The sequence below is a fragment of the Pleurodeles waltl genome, chromosome 9 (assembly GCF_031143425.1).
Source record: "Pleurodeles waltl isolate 20211129_DDA chromosome 9, aPleWal1.hap1.20221129, whole genome shotgun sequence".
Classification (NCBI taxonomy): Eukaryota; Metazoa; Chordata; class Amphibia; order Caudata; family Salamandridae; genus Pleurodeles; species Pleurodeles waltl.
This window is the reverse complement of record NC_090448.1, coordinates 226034007-226052686: the sequence shown is the minus strand read 5'-3', so window position 1 is coordinate 226052686 and position 18680 is coordinate 226034007. Positions and strand designations below refer to the sequence as shown.

Genomic DNA, 18680 nt, shown 5'->3' with positions numbered 1-18680 from the left:
CTTTCACTAGGAAGAAAGGTGCATCTATGACATTCTTAGGAAACATACAAATGGCAGACATATGTAAAGCTGCCACATGGTCTACTCCACATACATTTACAAAACATTATTGTGTAGATGTATTTTCAAAGCTGCAGACCAATGTTGGTCAAGTTGTCTTAAGAACGTTATTTCAAACAAATCCAATTCCTACATGCTAGCCACCGCAATTTCTGGGGAGAGTAACTGCTTTGTTGTCTGTGCATAGCATGTGTATCTGTAGCTACACATGCCATCGAACGGAAAATGTCACTTACGCAGTGTACATTTGTTTGTTTCATGTAGTACTGCAGATTCATATGCACCCTCCCTCCTCCCCGGAAGCCTGTAGTTGTTGCAGTTTTTTCTCTTTTGTACATATGTAGATACATTTGCATGGACATCTATTCTTACTTACTATTTCTATACAACATTTATATTCTTACACTCTATCACTCCTTCCTACTCCCTTTTGCAGGAAAACAATCTAACAACGGAGTCGATGCCCATCCGCAGTATGTCAGAGAGGAGTCACTCGATCCTGTGACTCCGAAAATACTTCTTTGAAGAAAAACAACTTGTAACACTCCGAGCCCAACACTAGATGTCGGAATAATACATAGCATGTGAATCTGCAGCACTACATGTCACTTTATTAAAACAGGATGTACAATCACTACTACTCACTGGAGCCATAGAGATAGTGCTTATATCCCAACTAGGATCCGGAGTATATTCACTATACTTCCCCATACCAGAGAAAGATGGTACTGTGAGACCAATTTTAGATCTCACATCCCTCAATCTATGCATAATTTCAAAACACTTTCCTATGGTCACTTGAAGACATCATTCCCCTACTCCAGAAACAAGATTACATGACAGCATTAGACCTCAAGGATGCTTATTTCCACATTCCCATACATCCAGCACATCAAAAGTATCTAAGATTTGTTATAGCAGGAAAGCACTACGAATTCAAGGTGCTACCATTCGGGTAACAGCAGCACAGAGGGTGTTCACCAAATGCTTAGCGGTGGTTGCAGCAATCCTCAGAAGACAACATATACATGTCTTCACATATCTATATGACTGGCTTATAAAAGCCAGTACAATTTACATTTGTCAACAACATACTCAATATATCCAACACAATCTAGGATTCATGATCAATTACCACAAATCTTACCTGCAGCCATCACAGATACAACCTTATCCGGAAGCACTTCTTAACACTCAATCAGGATTAGCATACCCAAACCCAGTGAGGATTCAAACATTTCACAATCTCATACCTCAACTACAATACAACCACACTTGTACAGTAAAGTTGGTGATGAAATTATTGGGATTGATGGCTTCATGCATAGCAATAGTACCCAATGAAAGACTACACATGCAACCACTACAGCAGTGTCTTTCTCAACAATGGTCACAGGCACAGGGTCAAATTCAGGATCTAGTGTTTTTGGACTGCCAGACCACCACTCTCTGCAATGGTGGAATTACATCAACCTATCAAAGGGGCGGCCCTTTCAGGACCATGTACCTCAGACCACAATTACAACAGATGCATCAATGATAGGATTGTGGAGCTCATCTGAACAATCTCACTATACAAGGGGAATGGGACTCCATTCAACAGACTTATCATATAAAGTACTTGGAATTACTAGCAGTATTCTTAGCACTTAAAGCTTTTAAGAGACAAATCACGCACAAGATAGTGTTAATAAGGACAGACAATATGAGAACAATGTATTATCTGCAAAAACAGGGGGCGACACACTCATCTTAGTTGTCCCTCTTAGCACAGACAATTTGGAAATGGGAAATTCACAAACAGATTCAATTTCTGGCAGAGTATCTTCCAGGGATACACAAGAAACTAGCGGACCTCTTAAGCAGGACACAACAACAAGTCCACAAATGGGAAATTCACCCACAAGTGATTCAACAATACTTCCAAATCTGGGAAACCCCAGACATAGACGTTTTTGCCACAAAAGAAAACTCAAAATGCCAAAGCTTCGCTTCCAAGTACCCAAACTCTCAATCCAAGGCAATGCTCTATGGATCAATTGGTCAGGGATATTTGCTTATGCTTTTCCACCTCTCCCACTAATTCCATTTCTGATTTAAAAAAAAAAAAAAAGATGAAACAAACCTCAGTCACCATGATTCTCGTAGCTTCCTCATGGGTACGTTAACATTGGTGCACAACACTATTGGACCTGTCTGTAGTACCACATCAAAAACTACCAAACAGACCAGATTTGTTAACTCAAAGGCGAGGTCAAATCAGGCATCCAAATCCTAGCATACTCAACCTGACGATTTGGCTCCTGAAGTCATAGAGTTTGGGTATTTACAGTTTCATCTGAATGTATGGATATTCTAAAGGAAGCACGCAAACACACAACTAGACAAATTTATGCAGCTAAATGGAAGCATTTCATCTACTATTGTCAACCCAAAAATATTGATTCTCTTAAAACTTCAATACAGGATATTGTTTATTTGTTACACTGACAAAAAGCATAATTGGCATATTCCTCTATTAGGATTCATTTAACAGCTATAGCTGGTTACCTCCAAATTAGACAACATACTTCCCTGTTCAGGATTCCTGTTAAAAGCTTTTATGGAAGGTCTTAAAAGGATTATTCCACCTAGAGTTCCTCCAGCCCCTGTATAGAATCTTAAAATTACACTTACAAGACTTATGGGGCCACCATTTGAACCCATGCATTCCTGTATTCTATAGTGTCTATCATGGAAAGTCGCTTTTTTCAGTAGCAATTACTTCTTTGAGAAGAGTTAGCAAAGTTCAAGTGTTCACTTTAGAAGAACCTTTCTTTCAAATCCATAAAGACAAATTAGTTCTTATAACAAATCCAAAATTCCTACCACAGGTAGTTTCACCTTTTCAATCAGCCAGTGGAATTGCCAGTCTTCTTTAAACAGCCAGATTCAATGGCTGAGAGCTCTTCACACCCCTGATGTTAAAAGAGCCCTCGTACTATATAGCTAGAACTAAACATTTCAGAGAATCCAAACAACTCTTTGTGGCATTCTCAGAACCTCAAAAAAGTAATCCTATTTCAAAAAAATTGATAGTAAAGTGTATTCAAACTTGCTTTCTTAAAGCTAAAAGACAGTTAATAGTAACCACAAAAGCAAACACTAGAAAGAAGGGAATTTCAATGGCATGCTCAGGAAATATACCAATGGCAGACATATGTAAAGCCCCCACATGGTCTACACCACACACTTTCACTAAACACTACTGTGTGGATGTATTATCTTGCCAACAAGCGAATGTCGGACAGGCAGTTTTAGAACACTATTTCAAACTACTCCAACTCCTACAGGCTAGCCACTGCTTATTTTAGGGAGGGGCTGCTTTACAGTGTATGGAAACCATGTGTGTAGGAAGCTGGCTCTTTATATACTGTATCAAAATGAGATATAGTGAGCACAGAGTCCAGGGGTTCCCAAGAGGCTTGACAGAGACAATAACTGATAATGCTCTATTTGCAGTAGTGTAGCCGAGCAGTTAGGCTTATCAGAGGGTAGTGTTAAGCATTTGTTGTACACACACAAGCAGTAGAAGAAACACATACTTAATTACTTAACTTCAGACCAATAGGATTTTATATAGAAAAATGTTTTGTTAATTTATTTCTAGAACCACAAGATTTAGTTTGCAGGTAAGTACATAAAATGTAAGGTACTTTGCATAGTTATAATCAGAACTTTGAATGGAAACAAACAGCGGATACAGTTTTCTTTAATATGGCAAAAAGCTATTTCAAAAATGGGCACAGTGCAATTTTCAACAATTCCCGGGGGAAGAAAAGAATGTACAGTTTTACAGGTAAGTAGTCAACTTAAAGTTCCTATCTCCGGGTTTTAGGTAGTCCGTCGTTGGGGGTTCAAGTTAACACCAAACACCCACCACTAGCAACACGGGCCGGTGGGTGCAGAGGTCAAAGGAGAGCTCAGTTAACATTGGCTCCTATGGAGATGGGGGGAACTCGGAATCAGGTCAGCCAGCAGGTAAGTACCTGTGACTCGGAGGGCAGACCAGTGTGGTTCAAGAGAGGACTGGAGGGGCACAAAACACACACCCTCAGCGGCACCAGGGCGGCCGGGTGCAGGGTGCCAACAGGGCGTCGGGTTTCCAATGCAACTTTATAAGGGGACCCCGGGGGCTCACTTAAAGGCTGCAGGCGAGGTCTGGGGGGGGGGGTGTCTTGGGCACACTATGGGTCGGGCAGGTAAGAGGGCCGCCTACTGGTTGATGCTTCACCGGGTGTCAGGTTCTCCAAGGCCTGGGGGCTGAGGGTGCAGTGGGTCCTTTAGTCGTTGGTTATCTTTGTCTGGGGCTTGCGGTCAGGGGGGTCCTGTAGATTCTCTCTGCAGGCGGCGTCATGCCGATTTGGAGGGGCCAACCTAGGGTGGGCTCTTGCTCCCAATCGCCTGAGGACCCTTTCTTCCTAGGTGGACCACCTGGACACGGGCCATGGGCGTCGTGTGCACAGGGGTCAGGACTCGCGCATCCGGAGTGAGGTGGGAGTCCTTGGTTGAAAGTTTCTTTTGGACAGAACTGCTGTCCTCTGGAGTTCTTGGTCCTTTTGGGTGCAGGGCAGTCCTCTGGAGTTGTCAGAGGTCGCTGAGCCCGCTGGATGCGTTGCTGTTCTTCTTGCAGGTTCTTTGAGGCAGGAGACAGGCCGGTAGGGCTGGGGCCAAGTCATTTGTCATCTTCCTACTTCTCTGCTGGAGTTTTCAGCTTAGCAGTCCTTCTCTTTGTAGGTCGCCAGGAATCTGATGACTTGAGTTCAGGGAAGCCCCCAAATACTAAATTTAGGGGTCAGAGGGCAGTAGCCAATGGCTACTGTCCCTGATGGTGGCTACACCCTCTGTGTTCACTCCCTTTGGGGGGGGTGCACATTCCTAATCGCACTGATCCTCCAAACCATGATGGAGGATTCTGCAGGGAGGGGGTCACCTCAGCTCTGGACACCTTAGGGGTGGTCCTGGCTGAGGTGGTCACTCCTTCCCGATTTCCCTAATTTTCCTGCCGGACTTGCTGCCAAAAGTGGGGCTTTGTCTAGGGGGCGGGCATCTCCACTAGCTGGAGTGCCCTGGGGCACTGTACCTCGAGGCTTGAGCCTTTGAGGCTCACCGCCAGGTGTTACAGTTCCTGCAGGGGGAAGGTGTGAAGCACCTCCACCCAGGGCAGGCTTTGTTTCTCACCACAGAGTGCACAAAGGCACTCGCCCCATGTGGTCAGAAATTTGTTCGGCAGTAGCAGGCTGGCACAGACCAGTCAGTCCTACACTACCAGGTTGGTTAACATACAGGTGCATCTCTAAGATGCCCTCTGTGTGCATTTTTCTATAAATCCCACACTGGCATCAGTGTGGGTTTATCGTGCTGAGAAGCTTGATACCAAACTTCCCAGTATTCAGTGAAGCCATTATGGGGCTGTGGAGTTTGTAATGACAAACTCCCAGCCCATGTATTCAATATGGCTAAACTGCACTTACAGGGTCTAAGAATGGATTTAGACAATGTAGGGGCATTTTGCTCATGCAGCTATTCCCTCACCTGTGGTATAGTGCGCCCTGCCTTAGGTGTGCATATGTTTGGTGAGGGGTCCCTTAGGGTGGCTCTATGCATGCTGCAGCCTTTAAGAGACCTTCCCTGGCCACAAGGTCCTTGGTACCACTGGTACCTTTTACAAGGGACTTAACTGTGTGCCAGAGGTGTGCCAATTGTGGAAGCTATGGTACAGTTTAAGGAAAGAACACCGGTGCTGGGGCCTGGTAAGCAGGATCCCAACACACACTCAGTCAAGTTAGCTTCAAGTATCAGGCAAAAAGTGGGGGGGTGTATAAAGCAAGGTGCCATTTTACTTCAGCTCCCTCCAAGAGTGGAGGAACATAGACAAATTATATTAAACGTCATATAGTTTGGATATTGTGTAGAATTGAACAAGATACCTCCAGCAAGGGGACCAAAAAAGAAGGTGCATTCAAGGGAAGAAACTTCACGTCTACTCAAGGAGGAGTTGCTGGAAACGAAAAACAATAGAAAATGTGACGAGCAGAAATCAAGAAAGGAAAGTACTCAATATATTTCCTTATCTAAAAGGTTTAAGGGTCTCTAACCCCAGTTTAAGACCTCAGATTCGTCAACAAGTTTATAAAGACACAAAGATTCAAGATGGCAGCCTTGCAGGAAGTCATCCAGCAATTGCAAAAAAGGGGATTACTTGGGATCTATAGATTTAAAGGACACTTATTTGCACATCTCAATGAACACAAAAGATACCTGAGATTTGTGGTGAACAAAACTCATTACCAGTTAAATGGGTTTGAATCCTGAATAAAATTGGCTACAAGAGTCTTTACAAAGTGTCTACTGGCAGTGGCAGCCCATTTTGGTAGAGACTTCTACCTGCAGATTCCTTACCTTTGATTTGTCCCCAGGCATCTGACTGGATCTGGAAGATTTTTTGTGATTAGTACCCCTGTGCTTCGGTAGGTGGTGTCGATCAGCTCCGCATCTGTCAGTGGCGACATCTGCACCGAAAATTACGACACAAACTTATATAAAAACCTCCCAGGTGCGCTGACATCTGTTCTCTTCCTTCTGCGCGCGGCCCAGAGAAGAGCTACCAGGCCCAGAGTTAAGCTATCCCTCAGTCATTTTTGTCTGGACTTGTTTGACTTTTTGTCAACCTTTTTTGAGGTTTACCTCCTGCTGCATGCAGGGTGTCCTCATACAAGATGGGTTTTAAGCCCTGCGGAGCCTCACTGACCGATGTTGGCGACTGATCCACACCTCGTCAGTCTGTGGTGTTTGGAGTGTGACCACGACCCAGATTCGTGCTCTGTTTGCCAGGCAATGTATCCGAAGGCTTTGAGGGAGCGGTCCTTAAAACTGATGGCGGCACAGAATACGACTCAGCCTGGTGGTAGGGCACGAAGTCATCTTTGTCCCATTCCAAGTCCTTGGGACAATCTGCTAAGTTGACACAAGAGGAGCAAGAAGTTAAAGGCCTCTGACTTCTCATCTGTGGGCTGAAGTGATGAGGGAGCATCGGCATTCTAGGCCTTGTTCCAGGGAACCTTGGGCAGCTCCAGGCCTCCCCGATTTTCCAGGAGCGACTCCTGCCCAACCTAAAGTTCTGTGAGGCCACATGGCTATGGAGGAGGTAGCACTCTACACAGTGGTGGTATGGAGAGCATCTGAGGTCCTAGACCTCCATCTACCCTCTGTGGCAGCCAAGATTAATCTCTTGACAAATGCTGCAACTGGGAGTCTCCACATCCGAACCCTTACTCCTGTACAGTGATGCCCTCACGGACGTCCTTCTGGGTACCTGGTCAAAACCCAGCAAAGGGGCTCCTGTGAATAGGACCATTTCCCAACGCCATCACGTCACACCTGGGCACCCAACCTTCCTCATGCAACACCATACTGTTGAGAGTTTAGTGGTCAGAACCTCAACTTCCCAAGGCACTTTCCCTATCGCTCCCAAGATAGGGAATCCAAGAGGCTGGATGAATTTGGGAAGAAGACATTTTCTTCCACCAGTTTGGCATTGTGGGCCGTGAACACTGCATACTTTTTGGGCTGTTAATCCCACTCTGTGTAACACGGTTGCTCAAGTGCCGCCACAACGTCCGGAGGAGGTCGGACGGTACTCTCTCAGGCTGTTGCCAGTGGGAGACATACAGTCAATTCTCACCCAGCCACCCTGCCATGCTTGCTTCCCAGCCTCTGTGTGGACGAGGGCATGCAGCACCCACCTTGTGGGTCAGGTAGTCAGCAGTCTGGTCAGTCTGCCAAGCCCTACCCTCCCCGCCGATCACACCAACTTCAACAGCCTCTAAACCCTCTTAGTCTGCCACTTTGCCACCAGGTACACACAGCTTGCGTCAGGATTCACCATCACCTGCCCCAGTGGCAGTCCATAACATCGGACAGGTGGGTTTCGCAGTTTGTCCGAAGGAGCTACTCCCTCCCCCTCAAGACTATGCCTTCTCCATCCCACCATCTCACAACCGGATGACAGTCACCACATTACCCTTCTCCATGAGGAAGTCGCAGCTCTCTTGACCACTGGAGCCATAGAGAGGGTCCTGGTGCCAGAAGTATGCTGTGATTGTTATTCATGCTACTTTCTGGATCCCAAAAAAAGGCACTGGTCTTCGCCGTATTTTAGATCTAAGAGCCCTCAGTCTCTTTCTCAAGACAAAGAAAGTCATAATGCTCACGTTGGTTTGGAACTTATCTGACCTGGACCAAGGAAACTAGATGGTAGCGTTGGACTTGCAGGATGCTTAATTCCACATCCCATCCCTGTCCTGCATGCCCACAGATGCTACCTATGGTTTATGGTAGGCCACGAGCACTTTAACTTCACAGTGCATCCCCTTGGCCTTACCAGCATCCCTTGGGTGTTTACCAAGGTGATGGCAGTGTTCGCAGCTCATCAGTGGAGATGAGGGGTTCCAGTCTTCTCCCTATCTCGACAGCTGGCTTTTGAAGATGGGTCTGCCCCATGTTGTCAGCTCCCACCTCTAGACTACGGCGATCCTCTTGCATTCGCTGGGGTTCACTACAAACTTGCCGAAGTCACACCTGACTCCCTTTTAGAAGCTCCATTTCATCTGAGCTATTCTGGACACAGTGCAGTTTCGGGCTTATCCCCTTGAGCAGCGAGTCCAGGATACTCAGACTATGATACTGATGTTTCAGCCTCTCGTGTTTTTCGGTCAAACTGACTCTGAGGCTTGTCATCTGAGCCGCTTTACCTCTCTGTATATTCTGACACACTAATGCTTCGCACAAGGGCCTCTTTTCTATCAATATTTGTCACACCCTTTCTTGTAGGCCAATCAGTCACCCTGCCTATTTTTTTTAGATCCTCCCCCCTGGAGAAAGGTCAGGCGGTGCAGAAACGAACCATCATACTCTGTATCAATATCTGCTATGCACTGGCGAAAAAGCAACCTCCTGAAGGCTTGGGAGCTCATTCCACCAGAGCTGAAGCTGCAACAAGTGTGTTAGCACCCAGAGTTCCAGTCCTGGACGTCTGCCAGGTACCAACATGTGGCTCTCTGCACACATTTACTAAACACTACTGCCTGGACAGTCAGGTCCGTAGGGATAGACACTTTGCCCGTTCATTCCTGCAGGACTTTTTCATTTAAAATTGGTTCACAGACCCACCTCTGGGGATGGTATTGCTTGAGTATGTATTCAAAGGTAAGGAATCTGCAGCTAGAAGTCTGTCAAACTGACAATACAACTACAATGTTTTACATCAGCAGAGAAGGGAGGGACTCAATCCTTTGCCCTATCAAAGCTAGCCCAAGAAATCTGGAAGTGGGCAATGCAAAGACAAATGGAGATAGCAGTAGTTCATCTACCAGGGAAGGACAGTGTACAAGCGCAGAAACTGAACAGACAAGCATCATGCCTCCACAAATGGGAACTCCAATCACTCTCAAAAACATCATCAGAATTTGTGGAATACCAAAGATAGACCTGTTTGCAATTCCAAGGAACACATAAGCCAAACCTGTGCATCCAGACAACCATACTACCAATCCCTAGGGATTGCTCTGTCGATAGACTGATCAGGAATATTTGCATATGTTTTTCCCCCGATAACACTGCTACACAGTGTGATCAACAAATGCAAGAGGAGCAAAAGGACTCTAATACTAATTGTCCTAAAGTCGGCGAGGCAGACCTGGTTTTCAGAGCTATTAGAAATAGCACAAGGGCACATTCTGAAACTACCAAGACAACAAGACCTGTTGAAAATGGAAGGCTACACCCAGAGCCAGGTTCATTGAGCCTGCCAGCCTGGCTCCTACAGACTTAGAATTTGGTCATCTAAAGGTACTGGAGAAGATAACCGCTGTTATAAGAGAGGCAAGAAAGCCAACAATAAGGAAGAGCTACATCGCTAAATGGAAGAGATACTCTTTATGGTGCCTTAAAAAGTGCTTTTTAAGGAAAAACACTAAGGACGCAACAGTTCTATAATATCTAACACATCTACTAGACAGCAACTTAACAAAGGCATCTTTAAAAATACACTTAGCTGCAATGGTGGCCTATACAAGAGGTCATAGTTGGAAGCTTCTTCATATCTCCTGTAATAAAATATTTCTTAGAAAGGGCAAATAAATTGCACTACCAAGTAAAGTACCTGCACCCACATGGAATCGAAATGTGCTATTCACGCAATTAATGAAGGGACCCTTTGAACCTTTAAAGATGCTTACATTGAAGACGTCATTCCTGGTGGCTGTAGCATCTGTTCGCAGGGTGAGTGAAATATAAGCACTCACAATTCAAGAGCCATAATTACAGGTTCAGAAGGACAGAATCATCATGAGGACAGATCCACAGTTCTTACCAAAGGTTGTTTCACATTTCAAACAATACAAACTGCAAGTTTTTTCCAAAAGACAACAAATCAAGCAGAGAGAGCATGACACACTGGATGCAATAATGTACTATATTGAAAAGACAAAGACAATCAGGAAGACAAAGCAACTGTTTGTCTCATTTGCTGACAACAATATAGGAAAACCAGTAACTAAAGGCACAGTTGTCAGATGGATCACACAAACCATTCATATGTACCACACACATACAGGGGGAAAACGAAACTCAACCCCATAGGCGCACTCAGCAAGGAAAAAATAGAGCAACCATTGCCTTTCTAGCAAATATACCTTTACAGCATATATGAATGGCAGCATCAAGGTCATCTTTACACACATTCATGATACACTGCTGCATAGACATTCAAATGAACAAGAAAACTCAAGTGGGATAAAAGATGCTAAAACATCTGTTTACAAATCAAACATAATCTTCAACCCAAGCACCAAAGAACTAACAAAACAGCTCCAAAATCTATGCGCAGCATGTAAACCCAGAGAAGATTCATGCTGCAAAACGGTAAGTTTCTAATCTGTACGTGTAGTTTTGCAACTTGAAGAATTTTCTGAATTTGCATGCAACCAACTCACCTCCATCAAGAAGATGGAAGGATAGAAGAAAAAAGAATCTGAAGATACGACTAAGATTGGGACCTTCCCGGGGGAGGACGTACACCATCACAGTAAGTACCAAATGGGGGACACGTTTATGCCTAGCAAAAGAAAATTTAAAAAAAATATGACTCTGACAAAGTGGGAAATTCCGGACCCAACTGCTAGATGGTGAAATAATGCACAGTATATGAATCCAGAAAATTCTTTCAAGCTGCAAAACTACACCTACTGATAATAAACACATTGTTACAAAAGTTCAGCCAGTTGTCATACATCGGGAATCTAACCCATTACCTCTACCAGGGTGTACAGACCAACTGAGGCTGCACTATCTTTTTGGCTCTGATTCAGATCATGACCAAGACAGTCCCCATCACTACACAGATGATGCCTTTTACATTGACTTTCAAGAGGCCAGTGACCTTAACACTAGCTTTCCTCAGTTAAAACCACAATGTGTCCTCTCAGAAATGCTTCAGCCTGGGCCATTTACTTGTGAGCCCCTGCTCCCTATTAATAAGCAATGTTTCAACATTCTTAAACCTACATTAAGGAACTTCCAGGTTGGGCAATTGATCACTCAGCCAGGGTTCTTTGCTCCCCCTTACTCATCAAAAGAGGTAGAGAGGCTTTGTTGATTGGACCTCAGAAGGTTTTTACCTTGGCAGTACCAAAGAACACCATATGAGCAATCAGCTTTTTGGGGTTCTCTGAGGAGAAGAGAGACTGTTGTGCAGAAGAGGATCCTGTTGAGGTGGATAGGTCTACCAATCAAGATATGCTTTGCATTGGCCAAGAAGCAGCACCCAGAAGGTCAGAGCCGATTCTACCAGGAGACAGGCTGCTATTACTTTGTTGACTTGTGGGGGTGCCTGTCCTTGTCATCTGCCAGGTTTCGACATAGGCGTTTGTGCACATGTTCACAAACCACTACTAACTTGACAGCCAGGTCCGTCAGGAGGGGCACTTTGCTTGCTAGGTCCTGCAGGGCTTTTTGCTCTGAGTCATTTCCACAGACCCTCCACCTGGGATGTTCTGCTTTGGTGTCATTCCCAATGTGGGTAATATATGCTTAGGGGTGCCCATCACAAGTTACTTACCTTTATTAACAGTTTTTCTGATGGACACTTTATCTGTAGATTCCTCTCTACCCTTTAACATTCTCATTTTGCAGATTGGCCTCTCTTGACCTTCTAAGAAGGTCCTGAGTTGGTATTTAGCACACTGGTACTAACAATTTTTCTAACTCCCATGTAAGAATGTGTGGAAAGGGAAAAATCAGAAACTAACATCCACCTGCAGGGTTGGTACTTATATGCAGCTCAGCTGCATCCCTTCCGGGTCGGTACAGATCCAGCATGGTGGTGCATGGTAGGTCAACTGATGAAGAAAAGATTTCAGAATCCACTTTTGTGCCCTCTGAGTGTTCTAAGGTGAGTAATCTGCATTTAGATTGAGTATCCACCAGAAGGAGCATTACCAAAGTAACTTGTTTAATTTGCACTCTCTGCTGATTGAACTACAACATGGAAAGTGATTGCAGGTTTTCTAGAAGGATGATGTGTCGGTGCTCATTGTACTGGATGGCATCCAATGATCGGAATGTGTTTAAAAAATAAAAGTGCAACTGACCTCATTTGAAAGATGTATAGGACCAACCTGAACTTATGTTGGTTAGACCTAACATGCTTCACTTTTTCTTTCAGAATTGGGTCTTACCGATGGGCAGGAACTTGCAGTAGCTGATGTCACTACACCACAGACTGTGTTATTCAAACTTCATTTTAGCACTTAACTAAGAAATACATTTTCTACAGTTTGTGTTGGAAATCTACAAAATTATGAACACTTATTGGGTGCTCTGCCTCACTTGGCTTTTCTCCCCAAGTAGTTCCTACGTTGCTGCAAATTTGAGTTTTACTGAATCACAATGTACACTGTTGAAAGTGTTTCTTCAAGTGCTTATTGTACTAGGCCGCATTCATGAGGAAAATGGTGACATACTACTTAAAGGTGGCTTTTCACATTTGAAGAAAAAGTTTTTCTGTCAACCCTGAAAGCATTGTGATGGTACATGAGCATGTCTCTCCTTGTATTTAAGACCTTGCTTTGTGTTTCAGAATTTATTTCTAAGGAGTTTTTTTAAATGTACAGCTCTGTGTCTTAATTTAAAACAGTTGGAAGGTAAATAAGTCTATAATAAACATTATATGTTTGTTTTATTTAATATGAATATCATTTGCACAGAAGTGCCAGTTTGAATTCATTTTGGAAAATGTGGAAACAGACTTCAAAATGTGCATATGAAAATACCAGTATGGTTTTCTTTGTGACTTCTTAGATATCCTAGACATATCTGTGCATATTATTGCAGTTTACACCCTCCTAGTATTAAGTTACTTGACACAAATGAGAACTTTGGACTCATTGGGTGTGTCTGTGCCAGTGGCTCCAAGGCATATTGTCTGAGTTTTACAGTTGGCATGACTTTCTGTTCTTTCTCAGTTGAGAGCACATGAAGATTATACATTGTTCAGCTTTGCATTGTTCTCTGCTCATTAATGACCTCTTTTAGTGAGTGGCAAATAGTTCTGCTGTTTTCTGGGAAAGTGCCTAAGCTGAACCACCCATTCCTGTTTCAGTACATGAGGTCGAAAGGTGCTGTGAACTAGATAAGCAGGTTTCAAAGATCTGCTCGCAGCCCAAGTGCTGCATTTTACCTATTGACTTTCGCAGTGTACTTGCACTTTAAAGCATGCTGCTTTCTTTTTAAATCCTTATCACTACTGTGGTTAAAGCATTTATTAATAAAGACTTTAAGTGTATGTTACAGCTTTGTGTGATATTCATGAATTGTCTGTTCTTTGTTTTAAACATCATTCACAAAACGGTTTGAGAAAATCTACCAAATCATAATTATGATTTAACCCTCATAACAGTCTAGTTTATTGAATGTAGAACAGGGATGTTAGCTTTTTATATATTTTTTTGTTTTATTCTTTCTTGGTACACATAGTCAATGTTTAGTACACGGAGCCTGGCTTCAGTGTTTGCGTTAACTTTTTATTCTTATCCGCTCTTGCTTAAGGAAGGCAATAATTTATTTTTACAGGTCCTGGACAAGCCCTTCACTCTACAGCTTAAATCTACAACGTTATCACATCTGTATGTCCTTTAAAGTGATGTGCCACATGTTCACTTGCATTTCTAACCTCATACGTTCTGTTTGGCTGGCACTTTGCCTAGACTTAAGTGTTTCTCTTCTCTCCTCACATTGTCAGCGGTCTTCTTGCTCTCTGTCTGTTACGGCCTTTCCATCGTAAAGTTTCCAAACAACAGGCAAGCACTCTCTAAAACATTTTGAACGTTTTGAAGTTATGTGCATAATTTTGTGTTAAATGTGAGTTCTCGCTATGATACATAATATAATATATACTTTTCTCTAGATAGGTTTTCTTATTTTGGAAGTTAAGACAATGGAACCATTGAGATATTAATTTACTTCAGGTACACACAATTTGGGCAGGTGGGGAAGGTGAAATGAATACTCTGTATACTATATTCTAATTACTGGGCGACAGGTAACTAACTTTATTGATTAGTTAAATAATTTCAATATAGAATGCTGTATAAATAAAATTCATTAAAACAGTAAAACATCCTGGCATATAGCAGCATTGTACATCGGTCAGCTATCCAGCCAAAAAGTTACATCCTGATTGTGCAATAGTGCAGGATACATGTAAAATGTATGAGGAAATTGCTCTGTGTGGGAAGGAAACGTGCAAGAAATGACTAGATTAAATTAATGCGTGCTGGGAGTTCAGAACCACTGCTGTATATCGTGAAAGCAATACTGTCACCCTTTCCCAGCTGAAAAATAAAGGTCTCGGTTGTGGGGAGTTATGCTGACTGACGAGGAGCTTTCTTCAGGGCCTGCTAAACCCCTTGTAGATATTTTACTATTTGGGAGATCGCTTGATGGTCCTCAAGAGTTTAAGCATGCTGTTATTGCTTGTCTGCAGGTTCGCACCCTTGCCCGGATCCAGAATGTCTTGAGCCAACAATGCTTCAGATTTGAGGTGGATCTGCATATGCAGAAACTATGGATTGTGTCTTCTTTAGAGTGGCCACACAACCTAGTTTCTCCTGCTTATCTTAGCCAGTTTGCTGCATGTGCATTTGCGTGGAGGACTCCAAGTCAATATTTTAAAAAGATTCCCTTGTTTCTGCTGCTGAATGTTTCTCCCTAGTATAGTTGTGGTTTTAGCTAAGTGTAACTATTTAGTACCATCCATGCATGGGTGCAATTCTCAAGGGAAGCTTTATCCTCTAATGATGAGAGGTTAGTATCAATATTTTGCCGGTTGTCTTTCTAAATGACTCAAGGGTGGGCGTTGTGGACCATAGCTGAACCAGTCCTTACTGGTCTTTGAAGAGTTTTTTGATTTCCGGCCAAACGTTATGATTTAAGGTATTCCTTTCAGTAGGCTGGAACCTGTAGCACATGACAAATGCTGTGCATGTGGCAATTGTTTGTTTGAGACCAAATTCTAGCCAGTCTGGGCTGCTGAGGTGTAACTTGGTAGATTAAATATTTCCTTGTGGATTTTGATAACTGTATTGTCGAGTGGTTGAAGCCCTCCCTAAAAGGGCCTCACCTCCATACGTCAAAGTTGAGACTGTCTTCTTCCTAGCTATTTCCAAAATAAGGCTATAAGATAGTCCATTCATGTTCCTTTTCTCTTAATTTCCTCCCTATGTGGCTTAAAATTACCTTTGTTGTCAAATGTGAGGCTGAGGTATTTGTAATCAGTGACTTCTTAGACCTTTGTGGAGTCTAGAAACCAGCTGATTTTTACCACTCTATCTTCTGCAGCAATTCATTTTCTTGGTGTTAATTGTTAGGCTGTTTCTTAACGAGTAGTCATAAGTGGCGATCAGAAGACGCTGCATCCCCACCTTGGTGCGGCTGATGAGCACTAGATCGTCAGCGTACAGCAGATTTGAAAGTGAGTTGGTGCCGAACTTAGGGGCATGAGAAATTGCCGCAGCCAAGGATGAAGAGAGGTCCTCCAGGAATAGATTAAAGAGCGTCTGGGCAACAACGCACCCCTACTTTAGCCCTTGAGATGTTGGGATGGCTGTGGAGAGCCTAGCCCTGTAGCCCAGCTTTATTCTGACCCAACTGCCCGTATATAAGTTTTCTTTTGCTCTTAAAAGCATTGGAGATGCGCCCTGGTCATTTAGCTTATTCCATAGCAGGTTTCGTGGGAGACTGTTGAAAGCCGCTATGTAATCTATGTAACATATATACAGTGGTGGTTTGGTTAATTTTGTGGCTTCTAGCAGCAAGGTCAGTGCCATGATGTTTGTCAGAGTACTATTTGTTTTCTGTGAACCCCGCCTGATCGGGATGATTAATATGGTCTCAGTCCAGTCGAGGAGCCTTTCCAATAAGACGCCCGCATAATAGTTCACCGTATTGTCAGGGAGAGCTATCAGCCTGTAATTTGCAGGTTTTGACTTGACGCCACCCTTGAAGATTTATAAAATGATTGACCCTTTCCAGGAGACTGGAATTGTGGCGCCAAACAAAGCATTGATGAATAAAGGGACCATGTGCCCTGCCTATTTTGCTGGGTTGATCTTGTAGTTGGCTTGAGGAATTCCATTTGGACCAGGGGCGCCTGTGAGTCTGCCTTTAATGATCTGATATTTTATCATTTCCTCGTCTAAGATTTGCTCCTCTTCTGGAATGATGGGTGATGGATCTGGGTGGCATTGCTCGCCTGCCATGCCCACCCTTGGGCTGCCCAGTAAGGCTTCTGCATTTATAGGGTTGTTAATAAATTGAGTAGTAAGGAATGATGCCCAAGCTTCTTCAGACAGATTTGATCCAGGGTATGTCAGCGCTTTGTCTTTTAGGGAGTTGACAGAATGCCAGAAGGCATTTGCATTGTGGTGCTTTACATCCCAGATGAGTTTTGCCCAGAAGCAGTTTTCCTCTTTTTCGTCCAGATGGCCCTTTTTAACTTTTTTGTTTTCCTTGCACCTAATGTCAGATATGAAAACGTCATTTTGAGGGAGCTGTTGTATTTTTCTCAGAGCTGGGTTGTCCTCCCTTTTCAGAGTTACAATTTCTCTGCTCACACAGTTGTTCTGACTTTGTATTGGAAAGCCAGTTGATGTTTAAGCTGTATGGAAATTGAATTTGAGGCATGTTGTTGGGAGAAAGGCATTGTGAATATTTCCCAGTTGCTTGTTGAACTCTTATCGCTATGAGCTAGCTTGCAGTGGTTTTCAGCTTCTTGTGTAAACTATATTAGTTGCTGACCATTTTACCCTTACTAGGTAAGTTAAACAGATTGATACCAGAGGGTCTGTAGTTGGTATGTTCAGTCACCGCAAGAGCAGCTTTCCAGCTCCTGCGGCAGATGTTCACTTTCTGTTCTTTTCCCCCATTTTAAACGAGCGTACATGTTGCAATAGAGGAAGGGAACCGAACATATATTCAATCAGGGAATTGCTGCTGGCAGAGTGGAAGGACTTTGCGGGCGGAGAGTCGTCTTGGAAGCGGGCATTCAATGCCCCTAGGCCCAGATGTTCCAATTAGCAGAGCAGGATTGAGCCCCTTTGGTCTCTCCTCCCCATCTGGCTGCCTCAGGGCTAAAAAAAAATCTACTCGACCAAACGCTATGGCGAGTTTTATTTTATGAGGTTGAGCTATGTTTAATTCCCACTCGCCCCTTCTGGCGAGTTGACGAAGAACAGGTGTTCTGTTCAGTCAGAGGCTGAATTAGCAATTAAGATGCCTTTACATCTTAAACTTGTCACATTTGCTCTGTGTTCAGAGACAGAGGTCAAAAGTCCACATATAGGGTAAACATGATCCATGCATGACTTGCCTCTTAGTTTACTCACAGCTTTGCCATCAGGGCAGGACTGTTCCTCAGTTTGTTTAAACACTCACTTTTAATAAATATTTTACTAAAGCATGATGTGGTAGCGCACTGTCATTTACAGACAGTAAATTTCCAGAAAATTTCCAAAAACCTTCCCACTAACTTGCAGCTTTACTGATGAAACATGAATCTGTGAAAATTGGGTTTCAGAATACATTTATCAAGTAAAGTGTTCTGACTTTTTTTCATCCTATTAAAATATTTTGTTCATTACACAGAAGTACAAAAGATGGTCTTTCAGAGCTACTGAAATATATTTTGAAAATATTTGTTAACTTGACTTAGTTATCTAAATGTTGTGTTAGGAAAAACCTGACACCAAAGCCTTTTATTTCACATAGGTCAGACAGTTCACCTTACGAAATCATGGAACTCTGCAGTTACAAGGAAAAGTATTTGCATTGCAAGAAGACAAACTGACTTTCGACCATGGTCCATGCCGTAGCTGGTCGAGCTGATGGTAGCGTCAGCAGATATCTTCAAGTCTATGCTGCGTGCTGTGCTTTCTGAACTTCCTACGCTTTCAGGGCACCCTTCTTTTGCATTTTTTTGTTAAACCTTGCTGGCCCAAGGTTGAGAGTCGGAGAGAAGGTTGGCC

The 18680-nt window shown here is 43.4% G+C and overlaps 1 protein-coding gene across 4 annotated transcripts in view; it reads left to right on the top strand.

Annotated features, from left to right (window-relative positions):
• UBA3 (ubiquitin like modifier activating enzyme 3) overlaps positions 1–13942 on the top strand; it is a 313667-nt gene extending 299725 nt beyond the window's left edge. For all 4 annotated transcript variants that reach the window (XM_069206585.1, XM_069206583.1, XM_069206584.1 and 1 more), the window contains one exon: positions 12824–13942. In XM_069206585.1, coding sequence (XP_069062686.1) covers positions 12824–12912 — 89 coding nt within the window. In that variant the 3' untranslated portion in view covers positions 12913–13942. The remainder of the gene's footprint in view (positions 1–12823) is intronic.
• Positions 13943–18680: the final 4738 nt, after the last annotated feature.